This window comes from Xyrauchen texanus, chromosome 50 (genome assembly GCF_025860055.1).
Source record: "Xyrauchen texanus isolate HMW12.3.18 chromosome 50, RBS_HiC_50CHRs, whole genome shotgun sequence".
Lineage (NCBI taxonomy): Eukaryota > Metazoa > Chordata > Actinopteri > Cypriniformes > Catostomidae > Xyrauchen > Xyrauchen texanus.
Window position 1 is genome coordinate 15,178,517 of NC_068325.1, and position 17,236 is coordinate 15,195,752.

Sequence of the window (17,236 nt, forward strand, 5' to 3'; positions counted from 1 at the left end):
CTGCTGTTACTTCTGGCTGGAAGTATATGGCAGCACAGAATCATATTGTAAAATGTTGTGAAATTTGGCACATTGAGTCTGAAAATTTTTGGTGCCAAATTTGGGGTCTATCTCAAACCCTCTAGCGCCACCAACAATTCAAATTTGTATTGATTGTTGGCTCATGCCAAGTTTATGGTACTGGTGAATTTTCCACCATTTTGCATTTTTTTTCTCACTTTTTAGAATAGATTTTTCTCACTAATAATAGTCATTGGATCATCCCAAAATTTATGACAAAGTATCCTGAGAGAATCCTGTTGGTGAACAGTTACTTTTTTTATATTGGATTTTTGATAGTCTAAACAGTTTTTTTGAAAAGTACACCAAATTTTTAACACTATATTCACAATTATTTTGCTGAATCAAATGCAACTTGGTAGGTGTCGGTGACATTGGGAATCCTGAGATTCCCTGTGAAATTTTGGGATTGTGCCACTTGGTTGTCAAAAGTATTTTTGTGCTGTTTTCTTGTTCTTTGGATTGTGCTCAAGGTGCTTGGCCCCGATTGCAGCTATATGTGTACCGTAATTTCCGGACTATAAGCCGCAACTTTTTTCCCACACTTTGAACCTCGCGGCTTAAACAACGATGCGGCTAATATATGGATTTTTCCTGCTTTAAAATTTTATTTAAAAAAAAAAAAACGCCTGTCCGGGAGAGAAAAGCGGTAAGGGCTTTACACCTGAGCTAATGTCTAACACCTGTGTCTAATTTCAGTAAGCGTGGGGAGAGCGGCATAAAAAGGCAGCAGAGAGAGAGTGTGTGTGAGAGTGTGACAGACAGACACACGTCAGTCTAGTGTTGGCACATAGAAGACCAAGAATTGAGAAACTTTATAAAATTGATTGTAAACATTGCTGTGGCCATTAAAAGCCTTACCTGGAACGTCAAGTGCCCTGCTTCACGTGTCCTTCTTGGGACAACTGGCACCAGTGTGACAGTTTTCAGCACTTGATGTAAAGCACCCTTACCGCTTTAATCTCCCGGACGGGCGCTTGACCACGCCCCCGCTGCCACACCGTGTTTCGTTAAAGACTATTTATTTTTGTTACAAGCCGTGTTGCGTTAAAGCCTGTGTAAAGTTAATTTGTTTCAGTGTACCGGTAGGCACCTGCGGCTTATAGACAGGTGCGGCTTATTTATGTTCAAAATAATATTTTTTTAAAATTCAGTGGGTGCAGCTTATATTCAGGTGCGCTCAATAGTCCGGAAATTACGGTACTTATATTTGAATAATCTTTGCTTTATTTCAGTGCAGATGTTTGGTAGAATAATGTTTGAGATTTATTTTTCTGACTGTTCATAGATCAGCCTTTGTCATGGGTGGAGGCAGCTGACAGTGACGCAGATTCTGACTCCAGGAACGGAGGCTCAGAACTCACCTTGACTGACACCGACACTGAGTGAGTCTCCATCATACACGTGAACACATCTCTCTTCTCCTATTCTATACACACAATAAATGTATGGTTGTCATCGTTTTCTTAGGCCTCATTATCATAAAACCATTTTTTGAGTTTTAACACTCCATTTAGCACACCTCATTTTAAAACCTCTCTCTACCAACAAATGCACACACTAAAGTCATTACACCTTTTCAGAAACAGTTCTAAATAGTTTTTTTTAAGTGGCTGTGTGTCTTTAACAATCAACACAGGAAACCAAACTAAAGTTCACCCAAAAATAAAAATTCTCATCATTTACTCATCCTCGTGCAATCTTCTTCTGATGAACACAAATGAAGATTTTTAGAAAAACATCTCAGCTCTGTAACTCCATACTATTCAAGTGAATGGTGACCAGAACTTTAAAGGTCCAAAAAGAAGCATACAAGTAATCCATACGACTCCAGTGGTTAAAGCCATCTCTTCAGAAGTGATATGATAGGTGTGGGTGAGAAACGGATCAATATTTAGTCCTTTTTTTACTACAAATCTCCACATTCACTTTCACATTCTTAAATATTGATCTGTTTTTCACCCACACCTATCATATCACTATTGAAGATATGGATTCATCCATACGACTCCACTGGCGTTACTTTTATGCTGCCTTTATGTGCTTTTTTAACATTCAAAGTTCTGTCCACCATTCACTTGCATTGCATGGATCTACAGAGCTGAGATTTCTAAAAATGTGTTTGTGTTCAGCAGAAGAAAGTCATGCATATCTGGGATGGCATAAGGGTGAATAAATGAGAAATTTCATTTTTGGGTGAACTATCCCTTTAATATGATGCTGATTTTTAATGGAACTATGACGCCACCTCCTGGACAAATGTGGAATTTTTTTTGTTTTAATCGGTTGGACCATTACAAGAACAAGCTATTCGAAATATATTTCACACCAAAAATTGGTTCTGAGTGCAGTTTGAAAAAAATGTCATGGCTATAATAATGGTGAATTTTTGTAAATGTGTGCTTTATCATTTTGAATTAGAAAATGATCATGTGTCTTAATTATAAATAATCAGATCAGATGATTAAGTATAACCCAGGTGTGTAAGAGAGACATTGAGAAAACTTTTGAAATGGAGATAAAATGCCTTTTGAGCAACATGATGGTGTCAAATTTGTGTGATATGCAGCTGAGATCCTGACAGCCATTTGTTATAACAGTGTGTTAGAGAATGATAAATACAGTAAGTGTAATTCATTTCTCTAATTCCCTATTCACTATTTTGACGAGGAAGCTTTCCTGGTCTTACTAAGGCATGAACTGTAAACATTTTTGTAATGCTAGTATATGTCCAGCCATCCTTAGTCAAAGAAATATTAAATAAAAATAGCCTGTTGAATGACTCAGAATTCCTCTGCTGCTCTTTATTCATTATTAGTCCATATTAAATAATTTTATATTCTTTCATGATATTACACTGAAATTTCCATGCGATATTAGTTGGATCATTGAAGGGATACTATCACTTGCTGTTATGAATTCAGACTTATTACAGATAAGAATATAAATAATGTCTTGATTTTATATCAGAGCGACAAGTTACATTTTTCTGTAATTTCAGTCACTAAGTCTGGCATCTTGCCTTTGAATCTATAGGGATTTGAGAGCCTGAAGTGCTATGCAGCTGTTGCAGTGAGTGTAAGTTTGCTCTTCTCTTGTTCTGAAGGTCTGTGCAGCTGAAATCCTTTGACAACAAGAGGAAGGAGAGAAACCTGGGGGCTGGTGTTTCATCAATCAGAGGAGGCCACAGGTACACTAGTGTTGAACCGAAATCAGCTGTCAATATTTATTGACACTACATTCACATGCTTTTTTTCTGATCGCAGGGCAAATTTAATTGTGCACTCATGCACTTTTCCTGATTTAAAAAAGTTTTACTTCAAGAAATTAATAATAATTTTGAAGCATATGTATAAAATCATGACCAATCACATGAGCATCTCATGAATCACTTGAGAAATTCTCGTGTGATGTTGTGTTAACTGGATATTTTCCATCATTTACTTTTTCTTTCTTTTTTTAACAATGACAGAAAAATCTGAAGGCCCTCCATCATTTTGACAGATTACACAGAGGGCGATCTATTGTAACTTGTAACTGTAATTCCCGCCCCTGTCCAGTTGGTGGCGAGTGAGCATATTAATTAGCTATTATCTAGTTAGTCTCGTCTTTGATCTCAGTGCATGACGTCTTTGTGCTGTGTAGCTTTAGTCACCGCTACATACAATTGTAAAAAAAAAACAACAGACAACATTTATCAGTCACCGGCTGTTAATGTTATGGGGCAAGCAAGTGGCAGCAAGGTGGTCAGGAGGGAGTACCGGGTTCAGTGGAGTAGGAGTTCACGTGGCTGAGTAAGAAAGGTGGCAAAATGTTCTGCGACATGTGCATAAAAGCTAACATGAGTAACGGATTTGTCCGAGGGTGCACGATTATGCAGAAATCAGCTTTTAATGAGCCATAGCCACATCAAAGCTTCATGGGTGGTCAACCAGATTGTGGAAATGGTCAAGAATGTAGAGACATCACAGGCTGCCTGTAATGAGGCATTAAAACACAGCTTAAGGTTGTGTTGAATGTGGCAAATGCATACACTATTAGAGTCTGCTGGGTGTCCAAACCTGAACAGTGCACACACGTACACCCACCACAACACTGTCAGTCAGATGGAGGAGGCTATAGCAATGACCATAACCAGTGCAGTGGATGACCGCCTCGCCAACAGCAGATATGTCGGGATAATAGTAGATAAAACTACTAATATCACGGTTGAGAAAATGCTGATCGCATACCTGACACTTCAGCAGAGAGGAGAGCCTGAAGCTGTGTTCATTGGAAATCATGTAATACCCTCTGGCACTGCAGAATTCATCACAACAAAAATAAAAGATATGTTGACAGGCCATTGTGTAGCTATGGCTTGGATAGTTGGACTGGGAAGTGATGAAGCGAGTGTGATCGTGGGTCTAAAGGCCGGAGTTGCACAACAGCTGCATCTGAATGAATGTCCCTACCTCAAACATTCACTGTGGTGCACACAGAATAGCATTGGCTGCCTGTGATGCCTCCAAGGCTGTACGTGAAATAAGTGCATACATCACCACTATTAATAACATCTACACATACTACAAGAATTCCCCCATTCAAACACAGATTAAATTAACTCCCAAATTAAATGGAGGATCACAACATTTTGAGCCTAAAACAACCATCGGCTTTGCACTGGCTGTCATTGGAGAGGGCGGTTAAGGGCATACATTCCAACTGGGTTTAACTGGTGTTGGAGGAGGAGGAAGCTGCGAGAGACTGCCGGTAGCTAAGGGTATTAGAAAGCACCTCCAAAAATTGCTACGGGTAACAGAGAGGTGTGGCTGTGCCACTGGTGCAGAAGGAGCGCATGCTGCTGGATTTCCTCCCGGTGAAGCGAGTACTTGCAGGATCGGGAAATCCCACATTCAGAGAGTCCTACAAACTTTTGATCGCTTCCCTGGGAGAAATGTTCCCGACTTCAAAACTTTAGCTTAAGTAGCACTGGTAGTTCCACTTTCCAGTGTGGCAGCAGAGCGTGGGTTCAGCCTCCAGAACCAAATTAAAATTGCCACGAGACGTCTTCTGTCTAAATCACCTTTAAATGTTAATATGATTTAAAGAATATCAACTGATTTAAACCGATTGAAATATGGTAGATTGAGTTTTTGATTTGAGAGAATTACATCTTTATTTTTAGCTGAAATATTCAAATTTGAGTCACAGCACAAATTATTTTCCCGATCCCATTCCCCCTCTTTTCACCTGCCAGTTTCATTCTTCCTTTTTACTTTCCTCTCCAAAAAAAATATTTCAAAGAAACTTATATTAATTTAGAACTTTATTTTATGATTAAATCACTGTGTTTGTTGTCCACAGTGACCTACCAGAGAGAGAGGAGGGAGAGGGTGAGGAGACACCTGCATTCAGTCACTGGGGTCCCCCACGCAGGTAAACGCATTATGTGTAACAATTAGGGTTCCCACAGCCACAGAAAGCCTGGAATATTAGCAATTTTAAGTGTATGATAATTCAAATGTAATAAAATCTTAATAGTCATGTTCACCAAATCAAAGGTAGTGTAACCAATACACATGTAGCCATTCTGTTATGTGACCAAAACAAAAAAACACAGGTTCCGATTAGACCCTCATGACTGTTTGTGAAGTATTTAAAAAATATCAGATATTTTTACATAGAAAAGGCACATTTTGTTCAGGTCAAATGCAGTACCACTAAGAAAACGTCTTTATATTTGTGACTAAAACGTTCATGATATTTATAAAAAATGTGTATATATTTTTAACTTTGTAAAATATGCTTGAATACTTTAAGTTAATGATTAAGATTAGATTTAACCACTGGAATCATATGGATTACTTGTATGCTGCTTTTATGCTTTTTTGGAGCTTCAAAGTTCTGGTCACCATCCACTTGAAATGTATCGACCAACAGAGCTGAAATATTCTTCTAAATATCTTTGTTTGTGTTCTGCAAAGGACATTTAATTTGATATATTTTATATATATGTGGATCAGAAGATTTCCTCTACATTGACCTTTTTTTGCATCATATTTGTGTTTGTCTCGTTTCAGAGTGGAGGTGTGGCCGGAGCCGCTGGAGTCTCTGGGTATCAGCATAGTTGGTGGACGAACCGTTATAAAGCGACTGAAAAATGGAGAAGAACTGAAGGGTATTTTCATCAAACAGGTGCTGCCAGAGAGCCCAGCTGGACGCACAGGTGCCCTTAAAACAGGAGACAAGATCTTACAGGTGTGAGGGCCACACACACACACACACACACACACACACACACACACACACACACACACACACACACAAGGTTATCTATTGATGTTCAAGTCAAAAACATACCACAAATATATATATATATATTTATTTGTGGTATGTTTTTGACTTGAACATATATATATATAATTTTTTTTTTTTTTTTTAATTTGTTAAATCAGTGTGATCATTAATATGATGTGCTTTGCTGCTTTTTAAAGGTCCGTATTTACACTTTTGTAGCATTCCTCCCCCACCCCCTTTTTTTGCAACTGCACCTTTAAGACTTCTATATGACCCCTTTTCTGATTAGCTAACCTCTTATTCCAAAAGAGAAAGGAAAACCTGCTTTTAAAGATCTCTCTCTCTCTCTCTCTCTCTCTCTCTCTCTGCCCCTTCTAACCTCACATCTTTCCCTCATCCTCTGTCTGCGACTAAATAGGTGTCTGGAGTTGATTTGCAGAATGCCAACCATGAGGAGGCAGTACAAGCCATCAAAATGGCTCCTACTCCTGTGGTCTTCATCGTGCAGAGTCTGTCACCCACTCCTCGGGTAAACCTGTCCTAAAACATCCATATACATTAGATCAGTTCCAAAGTAAATGAGCTGTCTTGCTGTCTTGACTACATTTGCAGCTACCTTCTAAGGCAGCATTCTGACTGAAATGGAACCTTCTAAGTGACTGATTTGAAACTCGCTTTATAGGCTGCAAATCTGTGCATCACACAAATGTGTGAAGAGCACATAAGACTTGTATTTATTTTCAATAGATTTGACCAACATGATACTCTTAATAAACTTTAAAATACATACATATTTGGTAAAAGAATCACAATATTTCATAATAGAGCGGAATATTAATGTTTATTTATATTGGACTAGTTGATACTTTTCCATTCAAATGAAATATGAAGGTTTACAATCATAATTGATTAGATTATAACCTTAATAACCTTAAATTAGATTATTTTTTGGATTCCTTGCTTGTGAGGGATACAGTTGCAAGAAAAATTTTGTGAACCCTATGCAATTAGTTGTCTGAATTAATTGGTCAAAGTGTGATCTCATCTTCATCAAAATCACAAGTATTGACTAACACAATTTGCTTAAGATAACAACACACAAACAATTTTAAGCTTTCATGCTTTTACTGAACACATCCAATTAAACATTCACAATGCTTTGGAAAAAGTAAGTGAAACCTTGGATTGAATAACTGGTCAATCCTCCTTTGGCAGCAGTAACCTCAACCAAGCCTTTCTGGTTGCTGTGGATTAGACCTGCACAACATTCAGAAGGGATTTTGGACCATTCTTTCTTCCAAAGAATATGGCAGAGCTGATGCAATTCTGTATGTCTGATGTGAACAGCTCTCTTGAGGTCATTCCACAGCATCTCTATTGTGTTAAAGTCTGGGCTCTGACTGGGCTACTGCAAAAGGTGGATTGTCTGTTTTTTGAAGCCATGCTGTAGTGGATTTGCTTAGATGTTTTGGGTCATTGTGCTGCTGCATCACCCAACTTCTACTGAGCTTCAGCTGGCACACAGCAACCCTGATATTATCCTGTAGGATATCTTGATAAACTTGGGAATTAATTTTCCCTCGATAGTGGCAAGCCCCAAAGCAGCCCCAAATCGTAATGCTATCTCCACCATACTTCACCATTCAGATTGTTATATCATGTTGGTATGCTGTGGCCTTTTTTTACACCAAACGAAGTGCTGCATATTCTTCCCAAAGAATTAAACCATAGTTCCACTTTCATCAGTCCACAAAATATTTTCACAGTAGCATTGTGGAGTGTCAAGGTGGTCTATAGCAGACTCATGAACAGAGATGTTAACCAGTCCCAATGCTTCCTTCACATCTTTAACGGTCACTCTTGGGTTCTTTTTTTTTTAATTTTTTTATTTTTTTTACCTCCTTGAGCATTCTGCGAGTTCCCTTTCAGGCTGGACGGCCACTTTTAGGAAGAGGAGCCACAGGATTAAATCGTCTCCATTTATAGACAATTTGTCTAACTGTGGATGGATGAATATATAAGCTTTTCAAGATAACTTTGCAACCCTTTTCATCTTCATGCAAAGCAACAATTCCTGATCTTAGGTCTTTTGAGATCTCTTTTTTTTTGTGAGGTATGGTCCATGTCAGCTGATGCTTCTTGTGAATTGCTAACTCAAAATGTTGAGTGCTTTTTCTAAGTCAGAGTAGCTCTAACCCACACCTTCAATCTCGTTTAATTAATTGGATGCCAGGTTTGCCAACTTCTGACTCTAATTAGCTTTTTTTTTTGTCGTATTTAGCCTAGGGATTCACATACTTTTTCCACAGCACTGTTAATGTTTAATAAAGACATGAAAGATTATAATTGTTTTGTGCTTTGTCTGTACATGTGACTTTAATACAGAAAATCAGCAAAGGGTTTGCAAACTTTTTCTTGCCAAAGCTATTTTGGAGGGCAACATAATGTTGCTGCCAACCATTTGGAAACAGCCTTAGCACAGGAATGGTGCCTGTGATGCTGTCTAGGTAGGCAGCTCACAGGTATGGAATTGAGCTAGTCACTGCATTTAAAACGGCATCAATGTCTTCTGCCACTGTGCACCTCAGTTGTGACCACCCCCACTTCCCCTCTTCACAGTTGAGTACTCCCATTTATGAAAATGGGGACCAATTCATTTCCAGTTCAGCAATAATAATTCCACTTGGTTGCTACATAAGAGCTATTTGAAGTCATTTGTAAATAATTGCTCTCACAGGCCAATTCCAGACATTGCTCTGCTTTAAAGGTCTCTAGCACTGTTTTGATTGCTTAGTCATCCATATTTTCCCATAATGTGCCTCCATTTCTCAGTAATTATGCATTTTGAATCCTTTAACTGTCACCATACCCATCATGGTCTGTTCTTGTCCCCTGCCCTGTGCAAATGCTCAGGCTTGTTTAGGTTTATTCAGAGATGGCGTTTGTTCAAGGTCAAAGTTTTATTTGTGACATTTGCATTTGACAGAGCAGTGAATGTTTTTTTTTCTTTCCCTTCAAAACTCCTTGAATGTACATAGAAATGTACTGAAAACCAGTGATTGGTCTTCCCATGGTTTTCTGTAATCTCTCAAATTTCACTGTAAAAACAAATGTTAAACAATTATATTTAATTTAAAAGGTCTGTAATTTTTTTAATCATATATTTGAGAGGGAATGTTTAATAAAAATTATGTGAATTGAATTGATGTATAAATATTGAATCTGTAAATATTTTATATCAATTCTAAAAAAAAAAAAAAATTTTATCTAATAAAATATTAAGATATTAGATAAAATACATTTAAAAGGTCTATAATAAATAATGTATATATTTAATAAAAAACATACAGCTGAGTATATATAAATAAAATAATTGAAGATTAAATTATATCTTCATAATAATTATTAATTTTATATTTTATAATGTTATTTGAAAATTAAATATTAAAAGTGAATCTGTTGTTTAATGTAGCTTAATGACTTTTCTGGTCTTAGTTCCGCTCCGTCTGGTGCCCAACATTCCACTGCAGGTTCATTTGGTTCTGTGTGGGCTGTTTTCATGCCAGGTGCTAATGCCACCTGATCGGATGTTTCAATAGTGACAGGATGCTTTTAATAGCAACAGTAACGGGATGTCAATGATTGATGTCTTTCTTTGTCTGAGATGATTGATTTTGTTCACTCTCAGCCCCTGTCTGGGAATGCACAAATCTCTTGACCTGGGTTTGTTATCCGAGACAATGACTGTATATGTGTGTGTGTGTGTGTGTGTGTGTTTGCAGCCTGTCTCTGTAATGGCCTCCAGCATAAGACAGCACAAAGCTAAAAGAAAAGCTGCCCAGGTGAGTTACAAACCTGTGTTCTTGGGTTGCCCTGAGTTGTGCCTCTTTGCCTTTAGCTCTGTGCTCTTTAACCCAAATCCTGTACCACATTATAGCAACCAAGAATAGGTTACCCCATGTGAATCTACCCTCCCTAGCAACCGGGCCAATTTGGTTGATTAGGAGACCGTGCTGGAGTCACTCAGCATGCCCTGGATTTGAACTTGCGACTCCATGGGTGGTAGCCAGTGTCTTTACTTGCTGAGCTACCCTGGCCCACCCAACAAGCCTTAATTTTGTACCAATCTAAGGTTTGAGAATCTTGAATATTGTTGGGGCCTGGGTAGCTCAGCAAGTATTGATGCTGACTACCACCCCTGGAGTTGCGAGTTCGAATCCAGGGTGTGCTTAGTGACTCAAGCCAGATCTCCTAAGCAACCAAATTGGCACGGTTGCTAGGGAGGGTAGAGTCACATGGGGTAACCTCCTTGTGGTCGTGATTAGTGGTTCTCGCTCTCAATGGGGCACGTGGTAAGTTGTGCATGGATCGCGAAGAGTAGCATGAGCCTCCACATGCTGTGAGTCTCCACGGTGTCATGCACAATGAGCCTTGTGATAAGATGCGCGGATTGACTTTCTCAGTAGTGGAGGTAACAGAGACTTGTCCTCCGCCACCTGGATTGAGGTGAGTACCGCACCACCACAAGGACCTACTAAGTAGTGGGAATTGGGCATTCCAAATTGGGGAGAAAAGGGAATCAAATGATAATAATAAAAAATGATAATAATTAAAATATATATTGTTTTCCAAAGTCAAATAGGTAAATTCACCCCAAAATGAAAATTGTCATTTTTGCACCCGTATGTTGTTCCAAACCTGTATGACTTTCTTCTTTTGAACACAAAAGTGGATGTTGAAAAGTCCTTTTGTACATATGGATAGAAGTCCATACGACTAATGCACTATTTTACAAGTCCATTATTTCAGTCCACTGCAGCTCTCAAATATCATTTGTATTTGCTTATGTTGAATTAAGTTTGAAAAAGTGTTATGCTAGGTTTGTTCCATAATTTATATGTAAAAAAAACATCTTTTACAATTATGCAAATTTTTGCTGAAGAAGCACATTCAACATTCTGTTAAACTTTTTGTAAACGATTACAGAATTGTAATATCCTATCTATCCCTAAAAATGACGAAGTTGCACATATTTCAGTCATGACAATTCTCTGTATAAATTTAAAGAGTTATAATGTTTAAAACAATTTGGTAGGTTTGGTCTTGGTAGATTAGATCTGCTTGAACTGCTCCTGCACAATGAGACATACATAAAATCTCCAAGTATATCAAGTGGTGCAGGGTAGGAGTTTCAGTGAGCCAATTCTTATGACGTGCTGCAGTGAAACAGACTTACCAGCAAACAACTGAGGCAATTTATATGTTATATGTATATATATGAGGTTATACAAGTTCATTGACGATTACATGTTCAAAGGGCCTATCAGCTTGTGCCATGTAGAGTTTCATAACTGAACTTAAAGGCATAGATGAACAGAAGCTTCTAGAATTTGCAGTATAGTATTCTGTATTGGCTGCCTGCTGTGTCAGTGCTAGAGCTCAGATCAGCAGGATTCACAGCTATAGATTCTTACTAGAGCTGCAGTGTCCGCAATGATCCAGTTATTACGGCATAGCCTCCTATAATATATCCGCTTTGGTTTGGTCTCTTTACAATAAAGCAGAATACTTTATTTATTATGGTACTGTCTCAAGATGCTCACGTGTCCACTAGCATCTAAGTGTCTAACGGCAATTTTTTCACTTGCATTAAAGCACAACCCATCACAATCTCTTATAACCATCGCCACATTCTGCAATTGAAACCGAAAAAGAAAGAAAAGAGTACAAATCTGCATGAGCAAGCACGAGAAATTGTGTCTGCTCCCGGGAGACCTGCTGAAAAATGTCAATTTGAAATTTCATCTCTCTTGCATACCTCTGCAGTCGCTGTGTTTTGATTAAAACAGTTTTATCTAGCAATTAATTTGAAATTACGGTCATTTGCCTAATTGCTTCTTCATCCATTAGTTGCATTCGGCTTTTGAGGCTTGTGATTATTCACAGCAATCAGAACGTGGGGCCCTCTAATTACACCCGGCAAATGTAATTAATATTTCAGCCCATATCCAAAACTCTCGCAACCAAGTTTGAAAAGAGAAAATGGAAATTGAGCGTTGTGTGATAATGGTTTTGTTTTGGGCATGAATTTGTTTGGTTATTAGCATTGTGAAATTGTCAAAATTAGCCTGTCAGTAATTCACATATTTACATCTCTAATGCACATAAAAGCTCTTCCAAATCATTATTTCCATTGTTTATTAGCTTTTAATCAGTAGTAAATGTTTTTGGGAGCCGTAAAACTCTGTTATGGTGCTTGTCTGTATAAGCTGCTTAAAAGCTAATTAATGCTAATAGATCCATCAGAGATGCTAACATGAGCTACTGTAGCCACAGCTCTTTTGAGAGACAGTTTGGCTTGATTAGACACTGCCATCACACAATATATATAATATTTAGCATATTTAGCATGTTATATAGCATCTTTTGCTATTAGCATTGAGAAATTTGCAGACACGCATTCCTATATTAACACCTTTAATGCACATAAGCGTTTTTACCCCTCCATATAAATCATTATTTTGTTCATTTGAGAGACAATTTGGTTGATTAGACACTGCCATCACACAAATGTCGATAGATGCAAGATTTAGCATGTTATTTATAATTTTTGTTATTAGCCAAATTATTATTATTATTATGGTTATTTGGTAAATTTGCCTCAGTCAAATGTAACCAGGGCTGGACTGTAATCTGGCATACTGGGCATTTTCCCAACTATGATTCGCTTACCTCCACCCACCCCCCATATAAATATTTATATATTTATATTTAATATATAAATATTTGTATAGTTAATATAAATATTTCATATCCCGGGCCGATTTCTCTTCCCAGTCCAGCCCTGAATGTAACCACAAATTCCTATATTCACACCTCTAACGCTTTTCCCCCTCCATGTCGTACTTTCATTCATTAGCTATTAATCAGCAGTAATTGCTCTCAGGAGTTGTGAAACACTGTTACAACATTCTTCTGTAGAGCAGCTAAAAAGTGAATTAATGCTTCTAGATCCATAAGAGATGCTAACATGAGCTACTTTAGCCACAGCAATCTTGAGAGACGGCTTGGCTTGATTAGACACTGCCATCATGCAAATAATGTTGATAAATGTTATATTTAGCATATTTGGAATGTGATCTAGCATTTTTGGTTATTGGCATTGTGTACTGTATATTCACACCTCTAATGCACATAATCGCTTTTCCCCCTTAATTTAGTTCGTTCTGTCATTCATTAGCTATTAATCCGCAGTAATTGCTCTCAGGAGTTGTGAAACTCTGTTGCAACACTCTTCCGTAAGACCTGCTAAAACCTAATTAATGATAATAGATCAGTCAGAGATGCTAACATGAGCTGCAGCTTGGTCTACAAATGGTTAGGCTTGATTGGACTTGATTAGAAACTAATCACGCAATAAATGTTGATAATTTCGTATGTTATTTAGCATTTTCTGGCTTCTGTTTTTGTTGGGTATCATATTGCTCATTCTTATAGTATACACCGATTAGCTACAACATTAAAACCACCTAATATTGTATAGATTCCCGTGGACAAAACTGCACCAAACCCTCACAATTGTACAGAGCAGTTATCTGAGTTACTGTAGACTTTAACAGTTTGAACTAGTCTGGCCATTCTCTGTTGACCTTTCTCATCAACAAGGCACTTCCATCTACAGAATCGCAAATTGTGTGGCTGCAGTGCATAAAATCAAGCAAATACGGGTCAGGAGCTTCAGTTAATGTTCACATCAACCATCAGAAGGGGGTGCCACTCAGTGGTTTGGACTGTAGCATGTTTGTTGGTGCCAGATGGGCTGGTTTGAGTATTTCTGTAACTGCTGATCTCCTGGGATTTTCATGCACAACAGTCTCTAGAATTTACTCAGAACGGTGCCAAAAACAAATAGCATCCAGTGAGGGGCTACACAACATTAGGCAGGTGGTTTTAATGTTGTGGCCGTTCGGTGTATGAACAAACCTATAACTCTGTTAAACTTTATTCCTGCACTTTTTTTTTGCTAAAGACACAGATGATACCTGCTATTACTTTTCAGTTAGCCTTAAGGCCTTTAAATTATTCACCTTAACTTTGCTACAAACTATTTGACTTTCTTTTTTCCGTGAATGTAAGGCATCATTAATGCATAGAAAGTAAATGGTGACTAAGGCTAATAGTCTAACTTAGATCTCCTTTTTTGTCTGTGGAAGAAAGAAAGCCATATATACGTAAACACTGACTCACTTTTTGAGAATGTAATTTTTTTTGAGAAACCAATAGATTGTCATCCAAAATGGAACATACACTGTTACTACGCTGTATATACAGTATATATATATATTTTGTTCAAAAGAGGTATCTCCCACATCTCTGAAGTCCCATTGCTTTTTTTTTTTTTTTTTTCTCAAGCAGAAAGCAGGACAGACCAGTGTCCCTCCACCCATGCGCCTCCCCCCACCCTACAGACCTCCCAGCCTTGTGCAGGAGGAGGAACAGGAGGAGGAAGAGAGGGAGGATGAGCAGGAGGCAAGAGGTGAGTGTTCTCCTTTTTCATCACGTCAATCAGCCTGGTCCAACTCTACTGGTCACAACCACCACATGCAACCGAATTGTACGTTTCTTATCTTCCCTCGGTCTATAAAATTAGATTTATTTGATCGGTACCAGATCTAATTTTCAAAGCTACCAAGGGTTTCTCAGTGCCACGCTAGTGCTCAAATCCCATTCCACATTGAGGTTACTGACAAGCTCAGTCTCCATAATTTTCTTGTCTACTATGGGTCAGATGACTGGATTCATTCCAGAAAGATACTGTCCAAAGAACATTTAAAGTCTTGCTGTTTGTCAACTGTGTAAAATGAGTCTGTTAGTAGTTCTGGTATTTAGCACAAGAGTTCAGTACCAAACAACCAATGGAGAAAATCGAATGAAACTGGGTTGTTCCACTGAAAACAGGGGTTTCAAAAGGTTGTAGGTTTGAACCCTGAATGGAGCGATCTATTGCGTCCTTAAACAATTGCAGTTGTACATATTATATACATATTTTGCAATTGTACATAGAGTATAGCACCCTTTCATTTTCAAACTTTTCTTCTTAATGGACTATGAAGCTTGTCTTCCAGAGTTTTTCATTGATTCCACTTTGAGCTTCTGTTGCTTTTATTTCGATGTGTGTGCACAGATGTGCTTTAATGCTACCTTTCCAGCAGCTGACAGTTTACCTTATCAGTGGCTACAGCACATGCTCCCATAAATCAAATCAAAGTTTGTAGTGCTCTTACTGCAATCCATAAGAGAAAGAGGAATGATGGAATTCAATATTTGAGCTATGCTGAATGCGTCAACATTCCGAACTGCTTAAGTTGGAGGTTTTATTTATTTATTTCTTCTCAGCAAGCCTCTCCACTCCAGTGCATTCAGGACAACCCAGTCAGCAGTTTAGGCACTCCAACAGCAGACATTTTCTTATGTTAAGGGATTAAGATAAGAGAAGTATTGTGTTTGATTAATTAAATGTTGAAAAAACACAATCTAAAACTTTGCCTAAAACTTGTCGGATTTGGATTACGGGGTATTTGCCTTGCAATGTAGGATGTACGATAAGACGGCGTCTTATGTTAGGATTTGCTGACATGCATTTTGGATTGGCACCCATTTTGTATTTTAAATTGCAGACTATTACCAAAAAATATTACATAACACGTATTTGCATGTTTCTTCAACTTTGGACACTTTTATATGCCAGGAGTTGATTTTTATAAAAAAATTATAATAATTTTAACTAATTTATTTAAGCTAATTTTCAAATGTGTTTTATGCATAGATTTTGTTTTACTTTGACTTTACATTTTAAAATATGTAAATTCTTTATAAAAAATTTTTACATTTGTGAAATAAAAAAAAACACTTTTTTTTTTTACAGTTTGAAAAGGATTTATATTAATTTTACATCAATTGCAAAAATGGTAATTTTTATAATAACCAATAATTTTGCCACTAATAAACTTTTATCAAGAGATATGAGATTTGAAGTATTTTATTGTGCGTCCTTTCCAGATCAATCAGTAATTTTGTCAAATAATGCAAAAGGTGTATATTTAGAATACATCAAATGCTAACTACAATTTATGCCACTACAACTTTAGCCACTACGCGTAGTGGCTAAAGCACAGGGCTGTTAATCAGAGGGTCCCTGGTTGGAACCCCACTGCCACCACCATTGTGTCCTTGAGCAAAGCACTTAACTCCAGGTAGCTCCGGGGGGATTGTCCCTGTAATAAGTGCACTGTAAGTCGCTTTGGATAAAAGCGTCTGCCAAATGCATAAATGTAAATGTAAACTACAAAATTAAGCTCATCAAGAAAAAAAGTTTGCTATTTAATATTTACATTTAGTGAATTAGCAGACACATTTATCCAGAGCAAGCAATTTGTCATACAAAAGTTGACAATACTGGAGTAGTATATAAGCTAGCATAGAAGAAAGAGACAGACAAACTTTTTTTTATGTTGGTAAATATTAAATAAGTGCATTGGTTGGTTAAGTGCTTTTAGAGCAGATGTGTTTTCAGCTGGTTCTTGAATGTTGAGATCGTGTGGAGGTTGGAAGCTCATTCCACCACAGAGGAACAGAGAAAGTGAATGATCATGAAATTTACTTTGTGTCTATGTGGCTGGTCCAGAGGCGCCACTCGGTCATTGACCACAGAGCGAGTTGGGACATAGACCTGGAGGCGTGAATTAAATGAATATGGTGCTGTTTCACAAGTTGAATTTAAATCAGTCAGCTACAGGTAACCATCAAGAGTGGGGTTACGTGAGCCCACTTTGGCTGATTGTAATCCAGATGCGCTGCTGCATTCTGAATCATCTGCAGTGTCTTACTAATTCTAGTG

At 37.7% G+C, this 17,236-nt stretch overlaps 1 protein-coding gene across 6 annotated transcripts in view; it reads left to right on the forward strand.

Annotated features, from left to right (window-relative positions):
* Positions 1-17,236, forward strand: part of patj (PATJ crumbs cell polarity complex component) — a 132,050-nt gene that overhangs the window by 44,280 nt on the left and 70,534 nt on the right. For 4 of the 6 annotated variants that reach the window (XM_052123543.1, XM_052123542.1, XM_052123545.1 and 1 more), the window contains 7 exons: positions 1,349-1,445; positions 3,167-3,250; positions 5,407-5,478; positions 6,123-6,300; positions 6,758-6,868; positions 10,122-10,181; positions 14,752-14,875. In XM_052123543.1, the coding sequence (XP_051979503.1) occupies positions 1,349-1,445; positions 3,167-3,250; positions 5,407-5,478; positions 6,123-6,300; positions 6,758-6,868; positions 10,122-10,181; positions 14,752-14,875 (726 nt within the window). The remainder of the gene's footprint in view (positions 1-1,348; positions 1,446-3,166; positions 3,251-5,406; positions 5,479-6,122; positions 6,301-6,757; positions 6,869-10,121; positions 10,182-14,751; positions 14,876-17,236) is intronic. The other 2 variants (XM_052123544.1, XM_052123546.1) reach the window with 2 other exon arrangements.